At 37.3% G+C, this 26,718-nt stretch overlaps 1 protein-coding gene across 1 annotated transcript in view; it reads left to right on the forward strand.

Moving 5' to 3' along the window:
* LOC114634198 (signal-regulatory protein beta-1-like) overlaps positions 1–19,408 on the forward strand; it is a 31,893-nt gene extending 12,485 nt beyond the window's left edge. The window contains 4 exon segments of the mRNA XM_028782860.1: positions 7,106–7,263; positions 11,169–11,528; positions 12,095–12,146; positions 19,297–19,408. Coding sequence (XP_028638693.1) covers positions 7,106–7,263; positions 11,169–11,528; positions 12,095–12,146; positions 19,297–19,408 — 682 coding nt within the window.
* Positions 19,409–26,718: the final 7,310 nt, after the last annotated feature.

Raw genomic sequence — 26,718 nt, forward strand, 5'->3', positions numbered from 1 at the left:
TCATTTGTACCCTTAAGATTTTTCACCTTCTTGAATTTTGTGAATTGTATCCTAGATATTCTGTACTTATTTGGCTTATCTCTACTTATTAGGAAGTACATAAAATCCATGTCCATTTGGACCTGAATTGCCTCACTTAGGATAATATTTTCTAGTAACATTCGTTTTCATGCAAAAGTTATGATGTCCTCATTTTTAATAGCTGAATAGTATTCCATTTTGTAAGTGAACCACATTTTCTGCATCCATTCCTCGATTGTGGTTCATCTGGCTTTTTTCCAGCTTCTGGATATCACAAATAAGGCCACTTAGAAGATAATGGAGCACATGTCCCTGTGGCATGGTGGGGCATCTTTTGGGCATATGATCAGGAGTCGGATATCTGGATCTTCAGGTAGATCTTTTACCAATTTTCTGAGGAATCTCCAGATTGATCTCCTGAGTGGTTGTAACAGTTTGCAATCCCACCAACAATGGAGGGTTGTTCCTTTTTCTCCACATTCTTGCCAACACGGGAAGTCATGTGAGGTGTTTTTTGTTTTTTTTTTTTAATCTTCGTCATTCTGATTGGTGTAAGATGAAATATCAGTGTTGTTTTGATTTGCATTTCCCTGATCACTAAGGACTTTAAACATTTCTTTAAGTGTTCCTCTGCCACTCAAAATTCCTCTGTTGTGAATTCTCTGTTTAGATCTATACGTCATTTTTTGATTGGGTTGTTTGGGTTTTTGGAGTTTAGCTTCTTAAGTTCTTTATATATTTTGGATATCAGCCCTCTATCAGATGTAGGGTTAGGGAAGATCTCTTTCCCAATCTGTAGGTTACCAATTTGTCCTACTGAGTATATCCTTTGCCTTACAGAAGATTTTCAGTTTCATGAGTTCCTATTAATCAATTCTTGATCTTAGAGCTTGAGTCATTGGAATACTGTTTAGAAAATTAACCCCTGTGCCAATAAGTTCAAGACCCTTTCTCAGATTCTCTTCTATTAGATTCAGTGTATCTGGTTTTATGTTGAGATCCTTTATCCACTTGGACTTGAGTTTTGTGTAAGGTGAAAAATATGGATCTACTTTCACTTTTCTACATACAGATTACCAGTTAGTCCAGCACCATTTATTGAAGATACTGTCTTTTTCCATTACATATGTTTGGCTTCATTCTCAAAGATCAAGTGTTCATAAATATATGGTTTTATTTCTGAGTCTTCAATTCTATTACATTGATCAACCTGTCTGTCTCTGAATCAATACCAAGCCATTTTTACCATTATTGCTCTGTAGTATAGATTGAGGTCAGGGATAGTGATTCTGTCAGAAGTTCTTTTATTGTTAAGAATTCTTTTTGCTATCCTGGCTTTTTTGTTTTTCCATATGTAACTGATAATTACTCTTTCCATGTCTTTGAAAAATTTTGTTGAAATTTTGATGGGGATTGCATTGAATCTGTAGATTGCTTTTGGAAGGATGGCTATTTTCATTATGTTAATTCTAACAATCCATGAGCATGGGAGATCTCTTCATTTTCTGATGTCTTCTTTAATTTCTTTCTAGAGAGACTTAAAGTTTTTGTCATACAGATCATTCACTTGTTTGGTTAGAGTTACCCCCAAGGTATTTTATGTTATTTGTGACTATTATGAAGGGTGTTGTTTCCCTATTTTCTTTTTCAGCCTGTTCATCATTTGTGAAAAGCAAGGCTGATGATTTCTTTGAGGGTCACTTATGAATACTATCATATCATCTGCAAATAGTGACACCTTGAATTTTTCTTTGCCTATTTGTATCCACTTGATATCCTTTTGTTGTCCTATTGTTCTAGCTAGAACTTCAAACACTAAATTGAATAAATATGGAGAGACTGGGCATCCTTGTGTTTTCCATTATTACTCATGGATTGTTAGAATTAACATAATAAAAATTGCCATCCTACCAAAAGTAATCTACAGATTCAATGCAATCCCCATCAAAATTCCAACAAAATTCTTCAAAGACATGGAAAGAGTAATAATTATTAGTTACATATGAAAAAGCAAAAAAGCTAGGATAGCAAAAAGAATTCTTAACAGTAAAAGAACTAGTGGGATTGCTTCTATTATCTCTCCATTTAATTTAATAATGGCTGTTGGTTTTCTATATATTGCTATATATTCCATTTATTATGTTTATATATGAGGCTTGAATTCCTGATCTCTCCAAGACTTTTAACATGAAGGGGTGACAGGATGTTATATTTTGTCAAATGGTTTTCACCATCTAAAGAGATGATCATGTGATTTTTTTCTTTGAGTTTGTTTACACAGTGGTGTACCTTAATGGATTTTCAAATATATTGAACCAACCTTGCATTCTTGGAATGAAGCCTATTTGATCTTGGTGAATGATGAATTCAGTTTGCTAGGATTTTATTGAATATTTTTGCATCAATATTCATAAACAAAATTGATTTCAAGTTCTCTTTCTTTGTTGAGTTTTTGTGTGGTTTAGGTAGCAGAGTAATTGTGACTTCATAGAATGTATTAGGCAGTATTCCTTCTCTTTCTATTTTATAAAATAGTTTTAAGAGAGTTGGTCAACTTTGAAGGTCTGGTAGAATACTAAAACCATCTCTCCCTGGGCTTTTTTTGTTTGAGAGGTTTTTAATGACTTCTATTTCCTTAGGGAATATGCACTTGTTTAGATAGATTACCTGTCCTTGATTTAATTTTGGTAAATAATATCTGTGTATAAAATCATCCATTTTGTCTAGATTTTCCAATTTTGTTAAGTATAGGTTTTTGTTTTAGGGTCTGATGACTTTTTTGAATTTCCTCAATTTCTAATGTTATGTCTCCCTTTTCATTTATGATTTTGTTAATTGGAAACTGGATCTAGACCTTTTAGTTAATCTGGCTAGGGGTTTATCTTTCTTGTTGATTTTTGCAAAGAACAGGCTTCTCATTTTATTCATTCTTTGTATCATTCTCTTTCTTCTATTTGGTCAATTTAGGCCCTGAGTTTAACTATTACCTGCCATATACTCCTTTTGTATGTTTTTGCTTTTTTTCTTCTAGGGCTTTCAGGTGTGCTGTTAACTTCCTAGTGTGAGATTTCTCCAATTTTTTTACAAGGGCACTTACTGCTATGAATTTTCCTCTTTGCATTGCTTTTATTGTGTCCATGAAGTGCTGAAAAGATTTTTTTTGTTTTTTGTTTTTTTTTTTAGGTTTAATTTTTTTTAAGTTTAATTGCTTTATTTCTATCAGTTAAATCCATTTGGTTAATAATCTATATTAGTTTCACTGTGCCTCTGTTTAATTTCTATTTCAATGACCTATCCATTGGTGAGAGTAGGATATTGAAGTCTTGCACTATTATATATTCCTCATGGCCATACATGTAATTCTCCTACCATATTAATATAAGTCAACCATGCAAATGCATTTTTATTTGTTTATTGTTAATCCCATACTTGTTTATTGTATGATATTATGACATTGAACAAAGTCTTTTCACAAACTCAATGTGACTATAGAAAGACTTTCAAGGTTCTGGCACTTGCACAAGTATGTTGACCTTTGTATTCTTCTAGTATAGTAACATCATATTCAACTAAAAGTACTTCATTTTAGCCTCTAGTCTTTTCCAGACATCTGTGTACCCTTATACATATGTACAACCTTCTAGCCAGTAAGTATAAAGTAGTATTTTAAAGTTCTCATTAGAAACCCTAATTTCATTAACACTCTCTTGGCATGACTCTCTTAATGACACTGAAGTGCAAACATCAACAGGTCAAGTTTGACAAATAGTAAAAATAAGAATATTCAAATCAGAGGAAAGTAATTATAATTTTCATTATCCATTGATAGTATCTTGATTGGTAGTATTGGCTGGCCTGAAAAACAAACAAACAGATCCTCCTAACTCTGTTTCTGAGTGCAGAGAGCAAAGGCATGTATCACCATGCCTGGTTTGAGTTCCTTTCTTAGTCTACCTGGGTTCATCTGCCTAGGGTAAGATTGCACACAGTGGACTAAACCCATCTTAGTAAACCATGGAATGAATGTCATACAAGCTTGCCCATGGACCAGCATGAAGCAGGAAATTGCTTAATTGAGGTTTCTGTTTTGGGGTATGGATGTCACAGCTACAACAAGTTTTCACACCCACTGAAACACCACAGAAAGGACATCTCAAATCTAAAAAAGACAGGAGAAAATTTGATCTTGAAGTTTTAGCTCTCTTGTTCTTTTTCTTAGGCACACATTGAGGCTGTTGAGACCACTTATCCTTTTCTCTCTGTAGTTCCTGCTCCACACAATAAGAAATGGAATATTTTTTTCTATCCAGAAGAGACTGACATCATTGTGAAAGTGTAATCTTTTGTCTCAAGAAGCAATCTATTCAATTTCCTTTTCAATATACTGATATGCCCTTTCATGCTCTGTTATGCATATATTTATTAAAATGTTCCCATTTGCTTTCTGGAAGAAATTAGCATGATAAGATTTAATATCCTGACAAATACAACTTAAGAAATCAAGAGCTTATTGGGATTACAACTCCAAATTATAGTTTATCATTACAGTGACTTCAATGTTGTAAGATCTTGAACCACGGAGTCACATTATATCCACAGAAAATAGGAGGGAGCAATGAATAAGTGCATTGTGGGAAGCTATCCTTATCACATCATTGCCATTAACAAGTCTGTGCGCATGCGCTGGAAGGTTTTCCCGCCTTGATTAATCTGACAGTTGGAACACGTCATGTGGCCTGAGGCAACAGGAGCCCATCAGAGACTGCCACGTCCCAGGCGAGCTTAGCTCTCTATATAAGGGAAGGGTTTTAGGCCCTTGGGGTCCCTCCTCGTTTGTGAAGCTTATGCTCTCCCTCTCAAGATGCATTAAAGCTTATACTGCAGAAGGATCCTGAGTGTGCCGCGTCTTTCCTGCTGGCGGGAGGTTGCGCGGGACAGTGCATGTATGCTAGCATTCCACTGGTCCTCTCTGTCTTACAGCTCAAGATCCCCTACTCAGGACAGTGTTCTGCCAAAAATTAAGATGAGATTTTTCCAAATCTAACTAAAGACAATCACTCACAGATTGGATAAAAGACACTCTAACTTCAAAAATCTCCCACAGATGTCCCTGGTGGCATGCTTCATTTGTAGCAAGTTGACAATTAATACTACTTATAATATATAGACTTCTAAGTGTCACTTGAACTACATTTACCAGGTTATCAGTAAAGGACATTCAAGAGATAATTCTGGGAGAACAGCTGGTTTGTTGCAAGATTGAGCTGCTCTCACAAATATTATATGGGCCCAACTGAACTTTTAAGTGGCTTTGAGAAATAATATGCCATAATTCAACAATATCTCGGGTGTTGGAATTAGGTGTTTGAAAATCATTATTTTGTACTAGATTCTAACCAAGACAAAATATCTTGAGACCAAGTGGATCTAGCACAAGTACAAGAAAAGAACGAGGAAGAGAGAGAGAGACAAAGGCAGAAAAAGATAAAGAAAGAGAAACCATGGGTCTCGGGAAAAAGTGCAGGGAAAAAGATATAATTATATATTAATTTCAGAAAATTTTAAAAAAACTCAGAAAGCTTCAGGAAATGATAAAATCTTCCAGCAGCTGACTGAGACAGATGCAGATACTTATAGCCACTCATTGGACTGAGATCAAGGATCTATATAGAAGAGTTAGGGGAAGGAATGAAGGAGCTGAAGTGGGTGACAAGTTCACAGAAAGACCAAGAGTGTCAACTAACTTGGTCCCCTGTGAGCTTTCAGAGACTAAGCTACCATCCAAAGAGTACCATAGGCTAGTCTGAGGCCTGATGCATGTATGTAGCAGAGGACTTCTTTGTCTGGTTTCAGTTAGAGATGAGAAGTTTATGCCTGAGACTTGATGCCCAGGGAAAGGGAATTCTGGAGTTGGGGAACCCTCTCAGAAGTGAAGGGGAGGAAGGAAGGTGTGGTAAACTCTGGGAAGGGGTACTGGGAGGGGAAGCAATATTTGGGATGTACTTAAGTAAAATAACTAATTTTTTAAAAGAAGCCTGTGCATTTCAATTCTGAAAAGAGACAGTGGAGGGTCCAGATGGCAGGTTGGCATCTTACCTGTTATGGTTTGTGTGCCCTTTACCTGAGCAGTGGATGTCTGCCCAAGTAGAGGAAGGTGTATAGAATGGGTCAGGGGGATTGGACAGGGGAAAATGTCATAGACTTTTGTCATGACTTTCAAAAGAAGGAAGTGTAAGGGTTCAGACAGCAGGTAGGATTAATATCTTTTCTGGCTTGCAAGGGCCATACCTGAACAGTGAAGTGTCCTTGAGTAGTGGAACTGTGAGGGAGAAATAGAAGGGAAATGAGGTAGGTGTTGGGTATGAAAAATTTGGGTCTTTGTGCTCTGAATCAAGGGAGTGGGAAGGGAAGTGTTCAGACAGCAGATGGAGCTCATACTTCTTTTGTCTGGAGTTTTTATTTCTTAATTAGGATGCATGTTATTGCTTATTGAGACCTATTTATAGCATTACCCAATCTGATTAAGTAAGCAACACCAAGAAATCCTATAATCAACATACAACTCACCATACTTAAACACTTATATTCATATCTAACTGGTCGAAAAGAATCACATAATCACACTCATAACTATTATAACAGAAGTTCAGAAAATGAAACCAATCAGACACTGGATAAAGCATGAGAATTCCAAGAAAAATTAAGGCATTAGTCAGTATCCACTCAACTTCCCAGTGTCTCTGTCATTAAGAATTCTCATCTGTACTACATTCTTGTATTAAAAGGCCCAAGTTAGAGGAAGTATGCTCATGTATATGCCTAGCTCTAGTACTTAACAGTATTTGATCACAAACTTTGAAGAGCCTGTGGGTTCCAATGAGCCTTATCTGATGTTTTCTGAAAGAATAGCTGTGAAATAGCTGAAGATGATTCATGGTGATAAAAAAGTTTTGTTGGTGCTGATCAGTAAACCACTCTGAAGCGCACTGTGACCACTCTGTACCCTGTGGGGCCCATGAAGTGGTTTAGGAGTGTCAGACACAGTTGGCAACATAATATAGTTTCATAAGCTAGCAATTCCCAGTGTAACAAATCTTTCAGATGCTTCAGTGAGAAACAACCTGGATTTTTCCATCTGTATCAGTAATGCCACACTTGCTGATGCTGGTACCTACATCTGTATGAAGTTCAACATTGCAGACTCTGCCAAGGAGATTCAGTCTGGAGGAGGCAAGGTCAGCAGTATGACCTCATGTTTGCCCTTTTAAGAAACTATCCTTTATCATACATGTCTGAAAGATACTAACTTTGAAACTGCAATACTGCTGCTCTCAACCTCACAGGAAACCAGTGGTCAACAGAAATTTTTTTAAAAAATGTATTTATGGCAAACCTTTTACTTTTGAGATTTTATTCTTCCCCTTTTCTGTTCTAAATCTGTACTACCTATATGACAAGAAAATGTTGGCACAGGAAAATAGAGAAGCATGTACCCATCTCCCTATGAACTTTGTAATAGAACTTATGTTTGTGATTTCAGTAAAAGACTGAGTATTATACGAGCATTTTGACACCTGAATTCAGAAAACTCTCACAGAAATGAACAAGCCTGTCAGTTTCCTCAATTGATGTGTCTTCTTGTTTGCCTACCAGCTATTCCTAGTCCATGACAACCTACAATTTGTGTTGAGGCTGGATCCCAGCAGCAATTGCTGCCTGTTTACCTGGCTATTTTTAGAATTGCCTAGAAAACTGAAAGAAATCTTGGATCCAGGTTCCTTTAATTGTTTTAATATGGATATTAGCATCTGAGATATCAAATATATGCTTTAACACAACCAAAGATGTTTGTGATTGTTTCATTGATAGAGATGTTAGAACAGCAAGTTGAGATGTAACAATCTCTTTTACAATCTCTTTTGCATTAGAACAGCAGGGCTCACTCTGCTGCACACAACCTTCTAAAGCCCAATTAATGTGCCAAGGACACCTCTCAAGGAGGAAAACAAGGGTGCCTAAGGGTCAACCAAGAAACAGCCTTGTTCACCACCAAATTAAGGGCAAGTGTTTCCTGTACTGCACAAGTCTGCAGTAGAATAATTTCTGGGAACATAAATTTCTCCCCTTTACTCACAACTCTATATTTATGACATAAAATTTCAAAAACAGCTCTGTGCTTCTCCCATCTTATGGTCATCTGCACTCTATAATTAGCCCCTCTGGAGGAAGTGCTTGCTGCATTCATTGTTCTGTAAGAGCCACTGGTCAACTTAGTGAAAGGATCATTAAGAAAGAGGAGGATGCCAGTATATAGAAGTATCTGCTCCTTATGTGGGATTTTCGTGGTACAGCAGCAAACAAATCAAAGACGCATCTTAGTGTTTTGTATTGCCTTTCCTGCATGCAATGGGGAAAATGTAATTAGAGTATAATCCTAAAACTTGCAACAAGGGCACTAATAAGGATGATTTCGGCTCACATATTTAGGTGTGAGATTCTACCTTCATTTTTCTACTTTCTAGGGTGAAGTTTCTTTTCTTATTGGATATTTTATCTATTTACATTTCAGATATTATCCCCTTTCTCCATCCCCCCATCCATAAACTCCCTTTCCCATCCCTCCTCCTCCTTTTTGCTTTTATACAATTTTAATTACATGCAACTATTATGGTCAGTTCTAGGTTGAGGAACTGGCAATACAATAGATGCAAATAGTCAAGGAACAAGTAAGACAGTAAGCACAAATAGCAAAAGGAAAAGCAAGGCAGTAAACAAAGTCCTGTGGTCACTATTTCTAAGGGCTTATCATGATGACCAAAATATCTAAGCCTACTTCCCTGTCCTAGCCCAAAGTTATTTTTATGCCTGAAGCCTTCTTCTTTGTTCTAGCCTAAGATTTATACTCCTGCTTGTAATTACTTCTTTGCACTAGCCTAAGATTTAGATTTCGGCCTGAAATTACTTCTTTGTTCTAGCCTAGGACTTAGATTCCTTGATTTAGATTCTTTGTTCTAGCATAATGTCAGATACTTGGCTGTAGGCCATTTCCTTGTCCTTGGCCAATGTCAGATTCCTGCCAGGCAGCCCCAAAAGAACGCCATACCTCCTCTTTTTTATTTTGTAAACAAGACTAAGCCTGTCTTAGGTTGCTCTGACAAGAATGCCTTGTTTATCCATTGTGGGATATGCATTATCAAAAGCTATGCACTTCTGTTTTAGGCTTGTAAGACTCTGTGCAGAATCTTACCCGTTTTTGGTTTGCAATCTGTTAAATTAATAATTCTGCCTGCTGGTCTATTTGTAGTTTCAAGTCATATACTTTGTCTGCCAACATTCCAAAATAGGAATACTGACTTTAAGCCATGGATAATTTTATCAGCATTATCTGCAGCATCAAAGTTCAGCACAGCAGAGTTCTTTAAATTCATAATCTCACTATGCAAAGTTAAAACATCCAGAGAAGTATTAGAATTATGCCAAATACCCTACAAGTGTCTGTAATCTTTTTTTCTAATTATCTAGTATTTATGGAAGTATATTAGGAAAAGCATCAGCTGAGGACCACATTAAGAGTCAGTTCTCATCCCAAAGGAAATTATTTGCCCCAAAAGGACTAAGTTCAAGGAATAAGTGATAAAGACAGGAAATGGAGGCTAAGGGAGAAGTTGAAGGGATAACAAAGAACTTCTTTAGGAAACAAATATGACACATAAGAAAAGGGCAGATTATAAAGGTGAGATTGGAAATCCACTGTTGAGAAGAAGTGTTTAATTTTAATTGGGCATGTAAATTAGGTGAGCCAAAGGGGGCTTTTGATTGATGGATTTCTATTTTGATACTTCAATAGCTTTACCTTGGTATTCAAACTCAGGAGAAGGTAGAGGCCAAACAAGGAAACAAACTTCGTTGACTATCTTTTGCAATATAATCTAATGGTTTTTGTCAAGAATGAGGAAATGAGGGAGAAGAGCATTAGCCAGAGCCATGTTAACTGTATTCAAACTGGCCAGAGTCCCATGGAAGGTAACATTGATGCACATCAGATAAAAAGAAGAATTTAAGTTTATCTCCTGTTTAGTGTCAGATGAACTTTGCCTTTAACAAGGTTAACTTCTCTATGCACATTCACTCTGATCATAATCTTGCCCAAATTTTGAATACTGCAATCTGAGTAATGTCAGAACAGCTAGATATTCCTTATAAATGATAATTCGAAATAGTCCCTCAAACATGTAAGGACATCATTTGTGCTGGTATATAGATAGCTTGAGTTCAAATAACACCTGTTTAGTCTCCTGACTGGATGGATGCTTGAGGGGTAATCACATGTACAAAAACACAAGTGTGTATAATATTTTTCAAATGCAAACTGTTACACAAAAAACCTCTACAGGACACAATGCTTCCTTTTCAACATACCACAAATACATGTGCATTTAGGGCCATAGAGTATGTCTGTCTGCTTAACAGGCTTACATATGTGATCTTTGAGATTACAATTAGAAAATATCTCTGATTTCATTAACAGAAAGTAATCTCTGTTTTTAACTTCAGACTAAGTACAATTTAAGCCTACAAATGTAGATACTGACAATAAATTAGGTTCTTAATTATAAGTTCAGAAGTTGGCAAAGATTAGACATAAGACATTTAGATACAATGAAAGAAAAATAACAGCCAGGGAAATCAAGATGTGTTCCAGCTTTGTGTCAGTTCTGTTATGTATTTTATTTTCTGGGTTACTGTAGATGTAAATCTAGGAATATTTACCTTAGATTGTCAAAGTTTCATGAGGAGCTCTTCAGGAATAGATGACATGAAATATCAAACATATTTGTAATTGTTTTCTATGGTCAAAATTAGAATTTCACCTAGAATGTCATTTTAGCATTTACTCTTGTATATCTGTACTAAACTGTGCAGACATAGAATAAGAGATATCACAAAATGACCAGAACAAAAACCTGGGGTAAAATATTGAGGAGGAAGAGCAGCCAATATATGTGGCTAGCAAACAGGCATGCCATGCAAGTAGAGCCAGTACTTAGTGTGGCTGAAATTCTGACATTGATCCCCAGTACCACAATAAACCATGGTAATAGTAATACTGTCTGGGAAGGTTATTCACCGTATCTTGTCATCTGTAGTGGCCATCACAATCCCATCATTGTCTATATACTTCTTCATAGCTAAACCTTCTCCTCCTGTCATCTCTGAACCTGCAGTCAGAGTTGTGCCCAGGAAGACAGTGTCCTTCACATGCAGGTCCCATGGATTCTTCCCTCAGAATATCACACTGAAGTAATTCAAAAATGGAATTGAGCTCTCTCCCTTCCAAACTACTATGGACCTCAAAGAAGAGAGCATAGTCTACAAAATCTTCAGCATAGCTCAGGGGCTGCTGGGCCTTGGAGATGTCTGCTCTCAGATCATATGTGAGTTGGCCCATATAAACTTGCAAGGAAGACCAATTCTAGGGACAGCCAACATCTCTGGCATGATCCAAGGTAGATGTTTATAACCTCCTTTCTAGTCATATTGATTCTTCCATACCTCCCAAGCAAGTATTCTCATATACCACACATGAGGGAATCATAGACTACAATCAGCACATAAAGAAAATTCTATTTAGTTTAACAAAAGAAATTAAAGCTATACTATGAGCCACACGCCTCATGCATAGTATTTTCAAGCATTTTTTTTCCTAGTGTATACAAGTTTCACTTATAAGAATCCTGACTCATCACTGCTTGAGTCCTGTGTGTTAACAGCTGTACAACAAGTTGCATTCTTGGTTATTTTAGTGATATTCTGACAACTACAAACAAAGTAGAATATTAAGTCAGATTTCATTCTCACAAAGTAAAATATTAAAGTCAAATTTCATTCCCAGTTTCTCATAGGTCTCATAAATATTTCTACTGATGAACATATATATATATGAAATATGTAAGAGAGGAAGGTAACATTCAACCATAACCTCTTGTCTTTCCATTTTTTATGTAATATTTTATATAACCTCAAGTTTATATCTTTTCTTTACAATACCTTCTCTGCCTCCATTCCATTTTAGAGTTGTTCCTGAACTTCTGTGTCATCTCTGGAGTGCAATTCAAACAAGCTTTGTGAGAACCTGTTGTTTCCCAGTATCTTAGGTGCCCAGATGACTTGAAAATGTTAAAAGAGGCACCTTGCTTCTTTCTACTTTGAAGAATTAGACACACACACAAATATACATGACCCAGACTGAACATTTACAATGTGAAAATTCCAGCTTTGCTGCAATCTCTTTTTATTTTCAACCACCTTTTGAGTCAGTAGTTTCAAAGTCAGGTTATCTAGCTGTGGGAAAGCAATAGAGATATTGAGTTTTTGTCCTGAGGCCATGTGACCTGATCTAATGAAATAAAGGAAAATTGAATGTCCTGGGAGCATAGCTATGTCCAGAAAATAAGGCAATTTTGCTAGCAAAGTATTTATTTTCAACTTGTTACTATTCTAAGAAATAGTTTGAGTTAGATAGAGGTCCATCAACATGAATATGTTTTCTTTCCTTCTCATGAAACCAACAGGAGAGGTCCTCAACTCCAATGACTTTGAAAAATTCATGTGCTTTGGTATGCTGCCCTTGTGGTTATCTCATCTACTGATAAACACTGGGTCACCTAATTATCTATGTGCATGTCCATTACAACAGTAAAGATTGAAAGCTACAACTTCTTTAGATTAAAATCTATGTAATTCTTAACTCAGAAATCTTGAATGGCTGAGAAACACTTAAAGAAATGTTAATGTCCTTAGTCATCAGGGAAATGCAAATCAAAATGACCTTCAGGTTCCACCTTACATCAATCAGAATGGCTAAGATAAAAAAACTCAGGTGTTACTAGATACTGTTGAGGATGTGGAGAAAGAGGGACACTCCTCCATTGTGGTGGGATTACAAGCTGGTACAACCACTCTGGAAATCATTCTGCCAGTTTGTTAGAAAATTGGAAATAGTTCTACCTGAGGACCCAACTATACAACTCCTGGGCATATACACAAAAGATGCTCCAACATATGGGAAGGACATATGATCCACTATGTTCATACCAGTCTTATTTATAATAGCCAGAAGCTGGAAACAACCCAGATGTCCCTCAACATAGGAATGGGTATAGAAAATGTGGTACATTTACACAATGTAGTACCTACTCAGCTATTAAAAACAATGACTTCATGAAATTTGCAGGTAAATGGATGGAACTGGAAAATATCATCCTGAGTGAGGTAAGCCAGTAACAAAACAAAACAAAACAAAACAAAACAAAACAACAACAACAAAAAAAAAAAACACCACACACTTGGTATGTACCCACTGATAAGTGGATATTAGCCAAAAAGAAGCTCAGAATACATACAATACAACTCACAGACCATATGAAATCTGACAAAAAAAGAAGACTACACCAAAGTGTGGATGCTACACTGAGAAGGGAAAAAAAAATCCTGGAAATGCAGGGACAAAGAGTGGAGCAGAGACAGGAGGAAAGGCCATCCAGAGACTGCCCCACCTAGGGATCCATCCCATTTGCAGACCACAAACTCAGGCACTATTGCTGATGCCAAGAAGCGATTGCTGACAGTAGCATGGTATTGCTGTAATCCTGAGAGGCTCTGCCAGAGCCTGACCAGTACACATGCGGATGCATGCAGGCAAACATTGAACTGAGTGTGGGGACCACAATGGAGGAGTTAGGGCAAGTACTGAAGGAGCTGAAGGGGTTTGCAACCCCATAGGAAGAACAACAATAACAACCAACCAGATCCCCCAAACCTCCCAGGGACTAAACCACCAACCAAAAAGTACACATATAGGGGGACTCATGGCTCCAGCTGGATATGTAACAGAAGACTGCCTTATTGGGCATCACTGGGAGGGAAGCCCCTTGGTCCTGTGGAAGCCCGATGACTCAGAGTAGGAGAATGCTAGGGCACTGAGGCAGAAGTAGGCGGTTGTGTGGGGGAGCACCCTCATAGAGGCAGGGGGAGGAAGGAAGGAACAGGAGGTTTGTGGAGGGGAAACTGGGAAGGGATATAACATTTGAAATGCCAATAAATAAAATGACCAATAAAATGGAATAAAAATTATATTTGGAAGAAAACATAAAGATTAAGCAAGATTGCTGTCAGAAACTTTTTTTTTTTTACTTTCAAACCAAATATAATCATTTGATTCTTAATCTGTGGATACTTTTAGTTGCTGGGGGCTGCTTTTACAAAATATCTTTGGTTATGCTTTCATGCATAAGCCCAGGTGAAGTTGCCAGGTTAAATACGAAAACTAAGATCTATTTAGATTCTGTATAACTATACCCTCTTGTGGCTCTGTCATGTGTACTCATATAGTACAAATGCAGTCCACAGATGGTGGTCAGGTAAATACTGATATTTTCCCTCAAAATCAGTGCCATCATTACATTCAATGAAATTAACTATAATTCCAAAAGATGATTTAAAAATAGACTGTATTTAGAATTACTTTTATAGGCTATCGTGTACACAAAACTTAAGTTGTATTTCATCCTTAAATCCCAGTCAGCTTTTGTTGTTAGTCTTGGGACCTCAAAAATCTACTCTAATCTGTTAAAATGGTGAAATCAATTTCCCTTAAGGTTTATAAAAACTTAAATTGCTCGTCTGATATTGGGTATATTGTTGAATGTTGTAATTTTTGGAGAATTTTTTCATTTTATCTGAGTTTTCAAACTTTTGCTATAAAATTTTTCAAAAGATTTTATTGACTTTTTAAGTGTAGGGTCTATAGTGATATTCCACTCTCAGGGTTGGTGTAGAAAACTTGCCATTTCTCTTTCATTCCATAAGTCTTTCTAGACACCCAGAGCACAACTGGGTTAGTGAGGTAAAAATTGAACAGTGCAACCCATACAGCAGAGAGATCAAGCTTACATACCAACCAGCCTCTGAAAAAAATGGGGAAGAACAATTGGCTCTTCACGGCCAAGCCTCTGATTTGTGATCTAATCTTGCTGAAAGTCATTGCAGCTCAGCTACCAGGATCTGTGCTGGGGTGAAGGAATTCTGGGAAAGAAAAGGACAGCATTTTATTAATAGAATAATTATTCCACCTATTTATTTAATATGGCTTAATGTTAACTTTTCTTCCTAGGACTGAAGCTTGAGATTCCACTCTCCTGATATAAAGTTTTTATTCCTTGGATTTTATTGCTATTCTAATGATATTGTTGGATAATAATGGAGATCCTGCACCTGCCCTGCTACAGGGCTAGGGCTACTACAGAAGGCAGAACATGGGAAATTTGACTGCACTAAATCCACACTGGTGCTGTGGGAGTGAGGCTATGTGAAGCCGTAGGACCCTGCTCCAGGAATGGGGGAGGGCAGTCTGAGGTCAAGGGTGGAGCTAACTGAGGGGGGTGTCCTGGGCCTAAAAGGCAGATAGGGACCATTTGGTTCTCAGGTTCTTTGGCATCCTGGTGCCACTGGAAGTCGCAGAAGAGCTGAGAATAAAGTGAGGGCACATGGGCTGGATTGGCTCTCAGCTAAAGGGGAGAGGGAGAGAGCACTCCAGCTGCACTCTGCAGGGAGAATCCTTGGCTTCTCTCAGAAGTTGACTTGGCTTGGGTTGGTTAAAGGTGGCTTGCTTGGGTTGGTGGTTGCAGCGTCTGAGAATGCAGAGAGGTCTTCTGCTGGTGGGCTCTGTAGGTGAAGGCCTGTTCCATTGCTTCCCATGGTGAATCCTGATGAAATAGAAACAGTTCATGGTTTTAAGGCTTTCATTGTCATGGTGGCAAGTAGATGAGAAACCATATCCTGTTTTCTCAGGGAGGCCCTGAGGTTAAATACTTTTTGCAGGGAGGAGTGTAGTGGAAGGAAAGCTTAATTGGCTAAGCCCTTCTGGACTTTAGGTATCTCATTAAACCAGAGATCTGTCTTAAGGATATGTGTCCTGTAGTCACACCCTCTACCTGTGGAGGGGCTAGAGGGGTTGCCCTATGTGACTGAAGGACACAAATTGTGGAGGGCTGTGGCCTCATGTCAGGAGCCTAGTGTTTGGGGCTGAGGAGAAACACCTGCTGTCCCTTAGGATCAACTGGGTCTCACCTGGGACCTTCAGGATCACCTGGGGTCTCCAGAGGTTTCTAGCCTGTGCTCGACCAGGCTGCCTTTTGAGGTCCCACATGATATCATCTCCTTCATTTGTTTGAACTGATCTTGTTGGTTTCCTTGAGATGTGGGACAAGAACTTTCAACGCTTGGTGAAAAAAATATTACCTTTCTAACTATAGTCTGCCAGTTTAATATAAACAGTTACAGCCAGTGTTCCCATTATTGCTGGGATCATCAACACCACTAGTTCAGTAATCAGAAATGAACTGAGAATCAGTTCCAAATCCTCCTATTTGAGTCCTATTCTAACCATGGTAACAGGTTAGAATATCAAGAATGCACTCTATTGTGGATGTAGGAGAACCAGCACTGTGATAGTACTGTGGATGTCAAAACAGGTATGAAACAGCTGGTCTAAACAAAGGAGACGTGATCACAATGCAGAAACAACAAAAGACTTCACAACTCCTCAGAGAGATGGAGCATATGATCGCCATTGAGAATTTTTCAGACTGAAGAGGAGAAAGGAGGCAATAGGATTTATAACTTAGCTATGCTGCATAAAGTTGGGCACCTGCCTCTTCTTATGGCCCTTATCAAGATCATTGAATTTTTGTTTGTATGTGATTTCAGGCAATGACATAGTTTCAATTCTGTTGATGTGATAATATACCTTGACCAAAAGAAACACAATAAATGAAAGGTTTTGTTTAGCTTATAATTCCAAATTACCTAAGGAAGGTCAGGCAGAAACTCAAACATCCCATCCACAATCAAGAGCAGAGAGAAAAAAAATATACCCATAATTTCTGTTTGCTTCCTGATGTTCAACTAGCTTTCTTCACTTTTTCCATCTTCAAATGTGGGGTCCAGTGTCTAACGAAAAGATGCCACCTGTATTCACAGTGGTATTAACACCTCTCAACATTACCATCAAGAAAATAATTCATATAACCACCACAGGCCAACTTGATTTAATCAAGTATTTAATTGCAATGTTAAGCAATTTTAGATTAGTAAGTGAACATTAAGTAACAGATAATGTATTATAAACTTGAGGGAGTCAGAAATCACACTTTGGATCCTTTTGTTTTTCACAACTCTCCAGTGTTGGGAGTATAGGTATGGGCTACCAAATTATTTCTGTTGTTGAGTATGGTGTTCTGGAGATTGAGCAGAGGGTCTCTGTATGTTAGATAAACACTGTACCCAGTAAACTGTGCACCCAGCCACTTTCTACACTTTTTTAATTGGATGTTTTATTTACATTTCATATGTTATTCCCTTACCCCAAAGGACAAAGGACACTGCCAATAGAACAAAACAACAACCAACAAATTGGAAAAAGATTTTACCAATCCTACATCTGATAGAGGGCTAATATCCAATATATACAAAGAACTCAAGAAATTAGACTCCAGACAACCAAATAACCCTATTAAAAAATGGGGTATGGAGCTTAACAAAGAATTTTCAACTGAGGAAACTCAAATGGCCGAGAAGCACCTAAAGAAATGTTCAGTATCCTTAGTCGTCAGGGAAATGCAAATCAAAATAACACTGAGATTCCATCTCACACCAGTCAGAATGGCTAAGATTAAAAACTCAGGCGATAGTAGATGCTGGCGAGGGTGTGGAGAAAGAGGAACACTTCTCCATTGTTGGTGGGACTGCAAGATGGTGCAACCACTTTGGAAATCAGTGTAGTTCTTCCTCAGAAAATTGGACATAGCACTACCTGAGGATCCAGCTATATCACTTTCTACTCTTAAAAACAAATTTTAATCTTTTGTTAACTTCAAAATTAAAGTATTGAAATGTTAACTTTAAAATTTAAATTTGTTCTTCAAGAATAACAGAAAGATTTCAGGGGGCATCTACACTGGGGTAGACATGCTCTACATGATGATTGAGGCCCCCCAACCATGAAATATATTTTCAAAGATTCTCATCTATACTGTTTTTATCCTTTATGTGCATGCTTTCTAGCATGTGGTTTCATCAGGCTGTTTTTCGCTTCTTCAGGGACTCTTCTTTCTCAAGAATCTGAAATTTACTAGGATGCTTTTATTTAATGAAGGAAACCTCTAAACTCTCTTTCTCTCCATTTGTAATCCCATTTCAGACATATGTCCTGTTGACAGATACTTCTGGGTACTTGAGAGACTGAATCAGTCTTGGTCCAAGCACACTATCCAAGGAATCATTCTAAGAACCACCAATGAGAAATATCACTGTATCCCACTAACCTTGTGACCCTTCCCAGGGATCAGTTTGTCCAGCATTGTAGGATCTGTAGTCTCTGACTCACAGGATCCTAAAAGCATTTAACAGTTGACAGAAAACTACAAGCCTCTTTCAATGACAGGAAATAGTTCATTCTGGATCCAATTTTCAGTGACCATGTCACAGAAACACAGATTTGGGTCACCTAAAATCCCACTGTGGTAACAGTTAATAATTTTTTTGTAGGAACAGAATGACATCATCAATAAAGACACTTTTAAAATTAATTACTGGAAACATGGAAGAGGTGGGTGATAAATATAACAGAGAAACCTGGTTGAATCGATGCTATCTAATGAAATCCTTAGAATCTGGATTGGTTGAAACTAGTGTTCTGCTAAGTTATTACATTTTAAAAGAAAGCTAGTATTCTTCTCATACATTACAAATGACCCACCTAATTGCCACAAAGCTGTTTGGTCAGGTACAGAAGAAACCAATATATGGCTTTTAAGAAGATTAAATGATACAAAATAATTTGGCTTTGGATCTGCAACATGATAGACTCTCTAATTCATTGAAGTTCTAAAGATCTAATCAGTCTTGCAAAAGGTTCTGTTTGTAGGTTCAACTTCATCTGAAATTTTGTTCACAATTGTAGTGCCATGTGACACTGAGTATACATTCTTACTCACTTTCCTTAGAAGGACAAGTTGATGATCTGACATAGGGCCAATGAAAAAATAGACACTTTTTAATACATCTTCTATTTTACACTGGTGCTTTGAATGGGAACAGAGAACATACTCAAAATTCTCAGAAGTTGATGGTTTTAGCAGTCCACAGATGGATCAAAAGAAAAGTGATGGGACATTTCTAATGTTTTCTCCTGCTCCTTGGTTTTCAGAACTGAAGAAAACAAACTACTGCTAGTATCCTTGTAGCTGTGTTCCTTGGACACAAACTGTTGTTGATAATTGGTGTCTTTGTAATGTACAGGCACAAAAAGCAGAAGGCTTGGTTGTAAGTTAGGAATTATATAGGTATATTAGTTTAGTTAATTTCTGTTGCTGTGGCAAAGCACCATGACTAAAACAGCTTATGAAAGAAAGGGTTTATTTGGCTCCTTACTATTTCAGTATCACATGAGCCCATCATGCTGTAGAGAAAAGGCAGCCAGCACAGACAAATGAGTACTCACATTTTAGCAGAATTCATACAACAGGTTGAACAAACTAGAAGTGGCAAAAAAGATTTTAATCTCAAGGTTCTCCTGTGACATACTTCCATTAGCAAGGGTATACCACCTAAATCTTCCCCAACAGTGCAACCAACTGGAAGCCAAGAGACAAATATCTTAGAGTATAGGGAATGTTTTTTATCCATGCTATCTGATGTGTATCAGTCTATTGACTAACATAGAAGGGGCAGGATCAGTAAGAGGGCCATGCCATTGATCACATAAAGTTAGAATTTACAGTAAAGACCTTTTAATAAGGCTTCTTAAGAATCTTGTGGAATACTTTGAGACATCCCAAGCTCCCTGATCATGTATGTGTAATGTAGAATTGTTCAGTCCAGGATCAATAAAGGTTACCAAAGTGGCTTTCATGATATGATGGTCATAGGCCCAAGGGCAGAATGTGGTATATTAGCCTCACTGCTCATGTTTGAGGTGACTACAGTAAAAGAAGGACAAAGATTCCATGTAAAATATCAACCTATATTATGGGCCAAAATTTAGACATTTCAGATGGCCTGTAGTAATGACTATTTTTTTTTGATGTGTCTGTGATCATAAAGAATAAAATCCGAAGACTACACAACTCAGGAGCTAGGCTGAAATGATGCATGCACTACTATGATATCCACTCAGGACAAGAATGATAGGAGGAGAGCTGTGTCAGGGACACTGTAACACTAAGATAATTTGTAAATGATGAAAGAAGTATCAGTCAGAATTGATACTACATGGTTTTCCAATTCATACTCTCCCACATTGGATCCTGAATATCCACCATCATCTTTCTTACAGGAGCTCAGTATTGAAATAGAAGCTTAAGAGAAGCTGTAGAAGACCACTCCTCATGACTCTTTTAGAAGAAAAACTACAACCCAGAAGTTCTTGTTGTTCCTCTGCATATGCCTTGTTATCCCAGAGTTCTGATGCTGTGTGTATTGGGTTGAACTTTTATCATTAAAGTAATCTAAGGATGGACCTAAAGGTAAAGAATAGTCTATTCAAATATAAAGAAATTTCACAGTGCAGGCAAAGTATAAATCTCAGCAACCTCATGGAGGAGAACAATGAAGGAGAAAGGGGGTATACACTCTTGCTGTTTCAAAAGGCATGGATGTCAGACACATAATGGATAAACTGCCACATGGTGGAAAGGAGTAGAGATTTAAAAACATTAAAGTATCTAAAAGTATCAAAACTGGTATATATGGGTTCTTGCCAGATCCAAAATAAAGAGACCAAGTAAATAGAAGAAAAGTCCAGCCTCAGAAAGGTAGACATACTTCAACATAGAATTTAGGGCTGCACTGGGTAGGAAAAGCTCTGGGAAGGTAAGAGTTATCAAGTAATGTAGAAAAATATTTGATTTCTTTATTTGCATCCCAAATGTTGCCCCTTATCCTGTAACCCTTGCAGAAATTATTTGTTGTACCCTCCCTTCTTCTCAGAGAGGGTAGGTCTACCTTGTTATCCCACCACCCTGGTGCATCAATTCTTTGCCAGAAAAGCACATTGTATCCCACTAAGGCTCTATTGGGGAATGGACACCACCATCATGCCATAGCTTTAGGGAGAGTCTCCACTACAATTGTTCATAGGCTCATATGTAGATTGAGTTGCATCTCTGCTGCATATGTGCCAGGGGCTCTCATTCTTTGGTTGGTGACTCAGCCTTTTGAGAACTCCCAGAGGTCCAGGTTAGTTGACTCTGTCATCCTGTGGAACTCTGATCTCCTTTAGAGCCTTCAATCTTCCCAACTCTTCCATAAGAGTTCCTGGCCTCTGTCCAATGTTTGACTGTGGATATTTGCATTTGTTGTCAGTTGCTGGGTAGAGCCTATCAAAGGATAGCTACGTGAGGTTCATGGCTGTAAGCATAACAGAGAACTCAAGATGTTAGACTCTAACAAACCAGATAACCCAATTAAAAATGGGGTGCAGAGCTAAACAGAGAATTCTCAATAGGAGAATCTGGAATGGACAAGAATCACATAAAGAAATGCTCAACGTCCTTAGTCATTGGGAAAATGCAAATTAAAATAACCCTGAGATTCCACCTTATAACAACCAAAATGGCTAAGATTATAAACTCAAGTGACAGCACATGCTGGTGAGGATGTGGAGAAAGGGGAACACTGCTTTATTACTGGTGGGAGTGCAAACTTGTACAACCACTCTGAAAATCAATGTTGTGATTTCTCAGAAAATTGGAATAGTTAAGACAACAAAAAGAGATCAAGGGAATACAAATTGGAAAGGAAGAAGTCAAGATATAACTATTTGCACATGATATGATAGTATACATCAGTGGTCCCCAAAATTTTATTAGAGATCTCCTACAGCTGAACGACTTCAGCAATGTGATTGCGAATAAAAGCTTCAACATAAGATCTTAAAGCCTATCACTGCAGTGGCTTTCTTCAATCAACAAGGCCACACCTATACCAACAAGGCAATATTTCTTAATAGTGTCACTTCACATGGACCAAGAATATTCAAACCAGCACACAAGGTCTTTCTATGTATTCTTGACTATTCTGGATTTTATGCTGAATACCAGGTTAGCCTTGAACTCATAACAATTGACTTGCCTCTGCCTCCTGAGTTCTGGAATGTGCTGCACTATTACATCTGCCTAGGAAAAATTATTCCACTTATCTCATTAGTGTGATGTAAAGAGGGTCTTTTGCCTGTGTGATTGACCTTGCCCACCAGGAACATTAGGTCTCCACCAAGGTCAATATTGTATACTCCTAAATATAATTTTTATTTACTGAGCTTTTATTGTTACTCTAACACTCCTCTGAAAAAATAGCCCTAAAGTCATCTGGAAACTAAGTCATGGATAAGAATCTCTAAGCATTTTTGTTATTCCTGGTATTTGGAAAGGATAAGGTTGTAAAGAGGCCAGAGAATATTTTTAGCTTCTAGACAAAAAAGAAATTGGTTGTTTCTTTCAGGTCTTTTTACACTAAATATCCTGTTCAGTAACCACTTCTTATTCTTATCACAATGTCTTCAGCAGTAGTATGAAAAGAAGTTCTGATTCCCTCTTCATAGTATGAAGAGTCCCTTCCTCAGTGATTCTGGGTGTCTACTATCCACTGTCATTGGGTTGATTATCACTGCACACTTTACTCCATGTTCTCTGATGCCACCCTGACACTGGATTCTACTCCACGCAAATTCCAAACTTCATTGATGTTCTCTGTTTATCTATATCATACTTTTAAGAATAATAATTATTCTATTTTCCTCAAGAATTGTATGGTAGTTTAAACATGCATGGTCCAGAGAGTAGCACTATTAGGAGGTGTGACCTTGATGGAGGAAGTATGTCACTGTAGGGGTGGTCTTTGAGATCCTGCTAGCCTTCTAGGAACCAGTCTTCATATTTTTGCCTTCAGAACAAGATGTATAACTTTCAATTACTCCAGGGCCATGCCTGCCTAGGCACTGCCATGCTCCTGCCTTGATGATAATGGACGGAACCTCTGAATATATAAGGCAACCTCAATTAAATGTTGTTCTTTATAAGAGTTTCATTGATAGTGGCATCTCTTGACAGCAATGGGAACCCCAGTTAAGACAGATTGTCAACAATAAATAAATAAATAAATAAATAAATAAATATTCTTCACTCTTTGAGATGAAAATATATCACCTTTATTGTTCACATCTTCACTGTTCAAGGTACAAATGTGACAAAAATTCACAGAGATAAATTATTTTCTTTCTCTTTCTTGTCCTTCTCTCAACACAATGATGACTTTTAAATGGGTATCACTATTATTGAAATGATAAGTCTACAAAAGTGGTTCTGAAAGAGTAAAAAGTACTGATCTGTAGTGCTTGTAACATTCCACCATATAAATAATCAAGTTAATTTTCAAGTAGCCAAACTTGTATAATCCCTAATGTCCAGCCATGACAATTTCTCAAGAACTAATCCAACTTGTACGTATACACCACTGCATTGTCTAACAGCCTGACCATCACTTACCTCCTCTGCTTCTCAACAGTTACCACAGAATGTCTTAAGGTTTCTTTCCAAAGCTCTTCCAGCTTACACTTTTGCTACCAGAATATGTCAAGAAAATAAGTTGAATAGGTTGACCCCTCTGCTTCTTCCAAATAAATTGTAATAGATTACTTTCTCCCTTTCTGCCTCTAATAAATATCACTTTGTCAATGGACCTTTCCTCACATAATTATATACAAGTTTGGATAACATAAAGCCAATTCTTCTGTGAAGTTGCTCTGTATCTTAAAATGAAGAATACCTCAGTTTCATTTCCTGTTGCTGTGATAAAATACACTGATGTAACAATTTTAAGTTTTACAAATAAATCAAATTTTCAGTCATTGTAGTAGGAATGTCAAGGTTACAGTATCTTGAAGCACTTGATCAGATCACATCTACAGTAAAAAGAAGAGAATAATCAATGGCCCAGTTCAGCTTTTTCCTTTTTATCATTCTAGGGTTCAAGGAAATGATACCATCTACCTTTAGAATGTGACTCCTCACATCAGTTACTGCTCAACTTGTTGAGTCAAACTGGCACGCCCAAGCACAAACCTAATCTGCAAAATTCTACACCAGAGTATTCAGAGACTTAGCACATATGTGATTCAGTATTGATACTGATACTGAATACTATTGATAATCAGTATTGCCATTAACACACAATGGTCAGCACTTTGCTAACAAAGGATATAATTGACCCTAATGATATTGAGCATTTTCAATTGACATCTGTGGAAAAGTCAACAATGAACTTTATACTTTGTGCAACTCCTCAAGGTAGAGCTACTGTGCTTTGGTGACTACAGTAGATATTAAATGATTTTTGTAAATAAATGAACAAGAATATAATTAATTATATTGGGTTTCTACCTAAAACATTTTTCACATATTTTGTATATTCTAGCTAGTTTCTAAAAAGGCATTATATTATGTAAGAATTCTGCATTTTCAAGGAACTAATCATTTAGCTTTCTTTCATTCTAACAAAATATTTGCAATAAGTAACTTATAAAGAAAGATTAATTTTGGCCCAAGTTATGAAAGATTTAGTTCTGGGTAAAATGAGTCATTCTACCTTGTGCATACAGTAAAGTGGGATTTCACCAGGAGATCCTGGTTCAGAGACAGTTACTCTCCTTATGATATCAGGAAACAAAGAACAAGACAGGGTGTCTACAGTGTCCTTCCAGGGCATGCTAAGAATTACAAAATACCACCTTTTAGATTTCATCTCCTAAGCTTCCACAGCCTCTTTTATCTTTGACAATGGGGTCCAAAAATGAGACCAAGCCTGTATCATGTGGAGTCTTGCCAAAAGACAAGATGAACAATATAATACTAAGAAAGCACTTTAAAAAGGAAATAGTACCGATTTAAGTTGATCAAAAGGGGCATAAAATTTAACAATAATAACTTTCAGCATCAGATGAAATGAGTTCAGAAAAACTAAATAAAAAAAAGTATAAGGTCAACCAAATGTAAAATCAATATCTCAGAGTCTATACTGATACAAATGAGTGACTAAATAAATTAATAAACTGGAGGAAAGAAGTCGCCACTTAAAAAGCATGCCAGATAATGTATGCACACACTTCTTGCTGAATTAGGAAGATCACAGCTCTCCAGTCTTAAGTGCTGATAGCTTACTGTGACTTGATCTAAGAGTGAAGCATGGGAAGAAGAGGGAGATAACTGCAAGTATTTTATCTCTTTATGATGGAGAAGTCTGACAAGGTGTATGTGATCAGAAGGTTGTCAGCAATCTTAATCCAACACCATTGTGTACACAGCATGTCAATCATATATATCCTTGATTTGATGGCAAAGGGCTGATAGGTTTACTTTGCAACCATAAACCGTGCCATTCTAGTCATAAGAATAGCATCAGGTGGACTAATCAAAGAGCATCCTCTGGTATACTTGCTCTAACTCCCCAGAACTGCCAGTCTCCAAAATCAAAAAAATCTGAAAGATTCCTGAACAGACACATCAAGTAAAGAAACATGGGACCCTGAGTTGTATCTCAAAAGATAGCTAGAATATTAAAAAGGAAATAATGACAAACAAAATCCATAAAATACGTGAAATTTGAAAAATTACTGTGCTGTCACTCAACAAGGCATAATAGGACATAGGAAAAATAGGTCAATTGAGGGAAGGCCTTCAGAAAGCCTGCAATCCCCAAGATTTCATCAACTCCTGATGCAGCCCATGTCCCTGATGCTCCTGGGTGATCAAAGGCTAAGAGACTTGGGAGAAACTGAGACAGAGTAAGCCACAAGAAGAAGCAAGGTATACAAGAAAATAATCTTTAACCCCTAACAACCAATCCCAGTTTCAATTTCTTACCTTGTGGCAGTCATCTTTGTCCTACTTTATGGTCAGAAATAAAGAAGTTTCCCCATTCCCCATAGACCTTCTTTACATCACAACTCCCTTCACCTGGTGTCATGATATAGTAACTGTAAACTACTCATTCAATTCAGAATGAAGGCATTTGCAGGATAGACATTGAAACAAAGCTTATTCTATGAAATGAGACTGAGAATATGCCTTGTAAATGTTTAGCAAAAGGAATTTCAAACTCAATGAACATGTTAAAACCTCTAAGGATCTAGAGTGCCTGCTGTGTTGCACTTTTATCGACAACAACTATATGTAAAAGATACTGTGCAATCATTAAAACATCTTTACAACAAAGTTGAGAGGATTCCTTAATAAATTACAATGGAGAATAAATAAAAGAAAGTACAGATAGAAAAAATATATGGAACAAACCAAGATTTCACAATCTAAGTAAGAGCTCATCTCCATATCTTTAGTGTGGAAATGTATGTTGTAGAAATTATTTCCTTCTTTCCTTATTCTGCCAAGGATCAAAGTGCTCTTAGACACAGAATATGTTTCACTCTTAGGTGAGGTTTCTGTCGCACTTATGTATGGCACCACATAGTTGATTAGGTCATTGCTGTCTTTGGCTGGGGGATTCATCTTTGCTGCGGTCAGGGAAGATGTATGAGCCTTTAACAAATCCTATAATGAAATTAATCAATCTGTGAGGCATTGCCAG

The sequence above is a fragment of the Grammomys surdaster genome, unplaced genomic scaffold, assembly GCF_004785775.1.
Source record: "Grammomys surdaster isolate TR1022 unplaced genomic scaffold, NIH_TR_1.0 910, whole genome shotgun sequence".
NCBI classification, from domain to species: Eukaryota; Metazoa; Chordata; class Mammalia; order Rodentia; family Muridae; genus Grammomys; species Grammomys surdaster.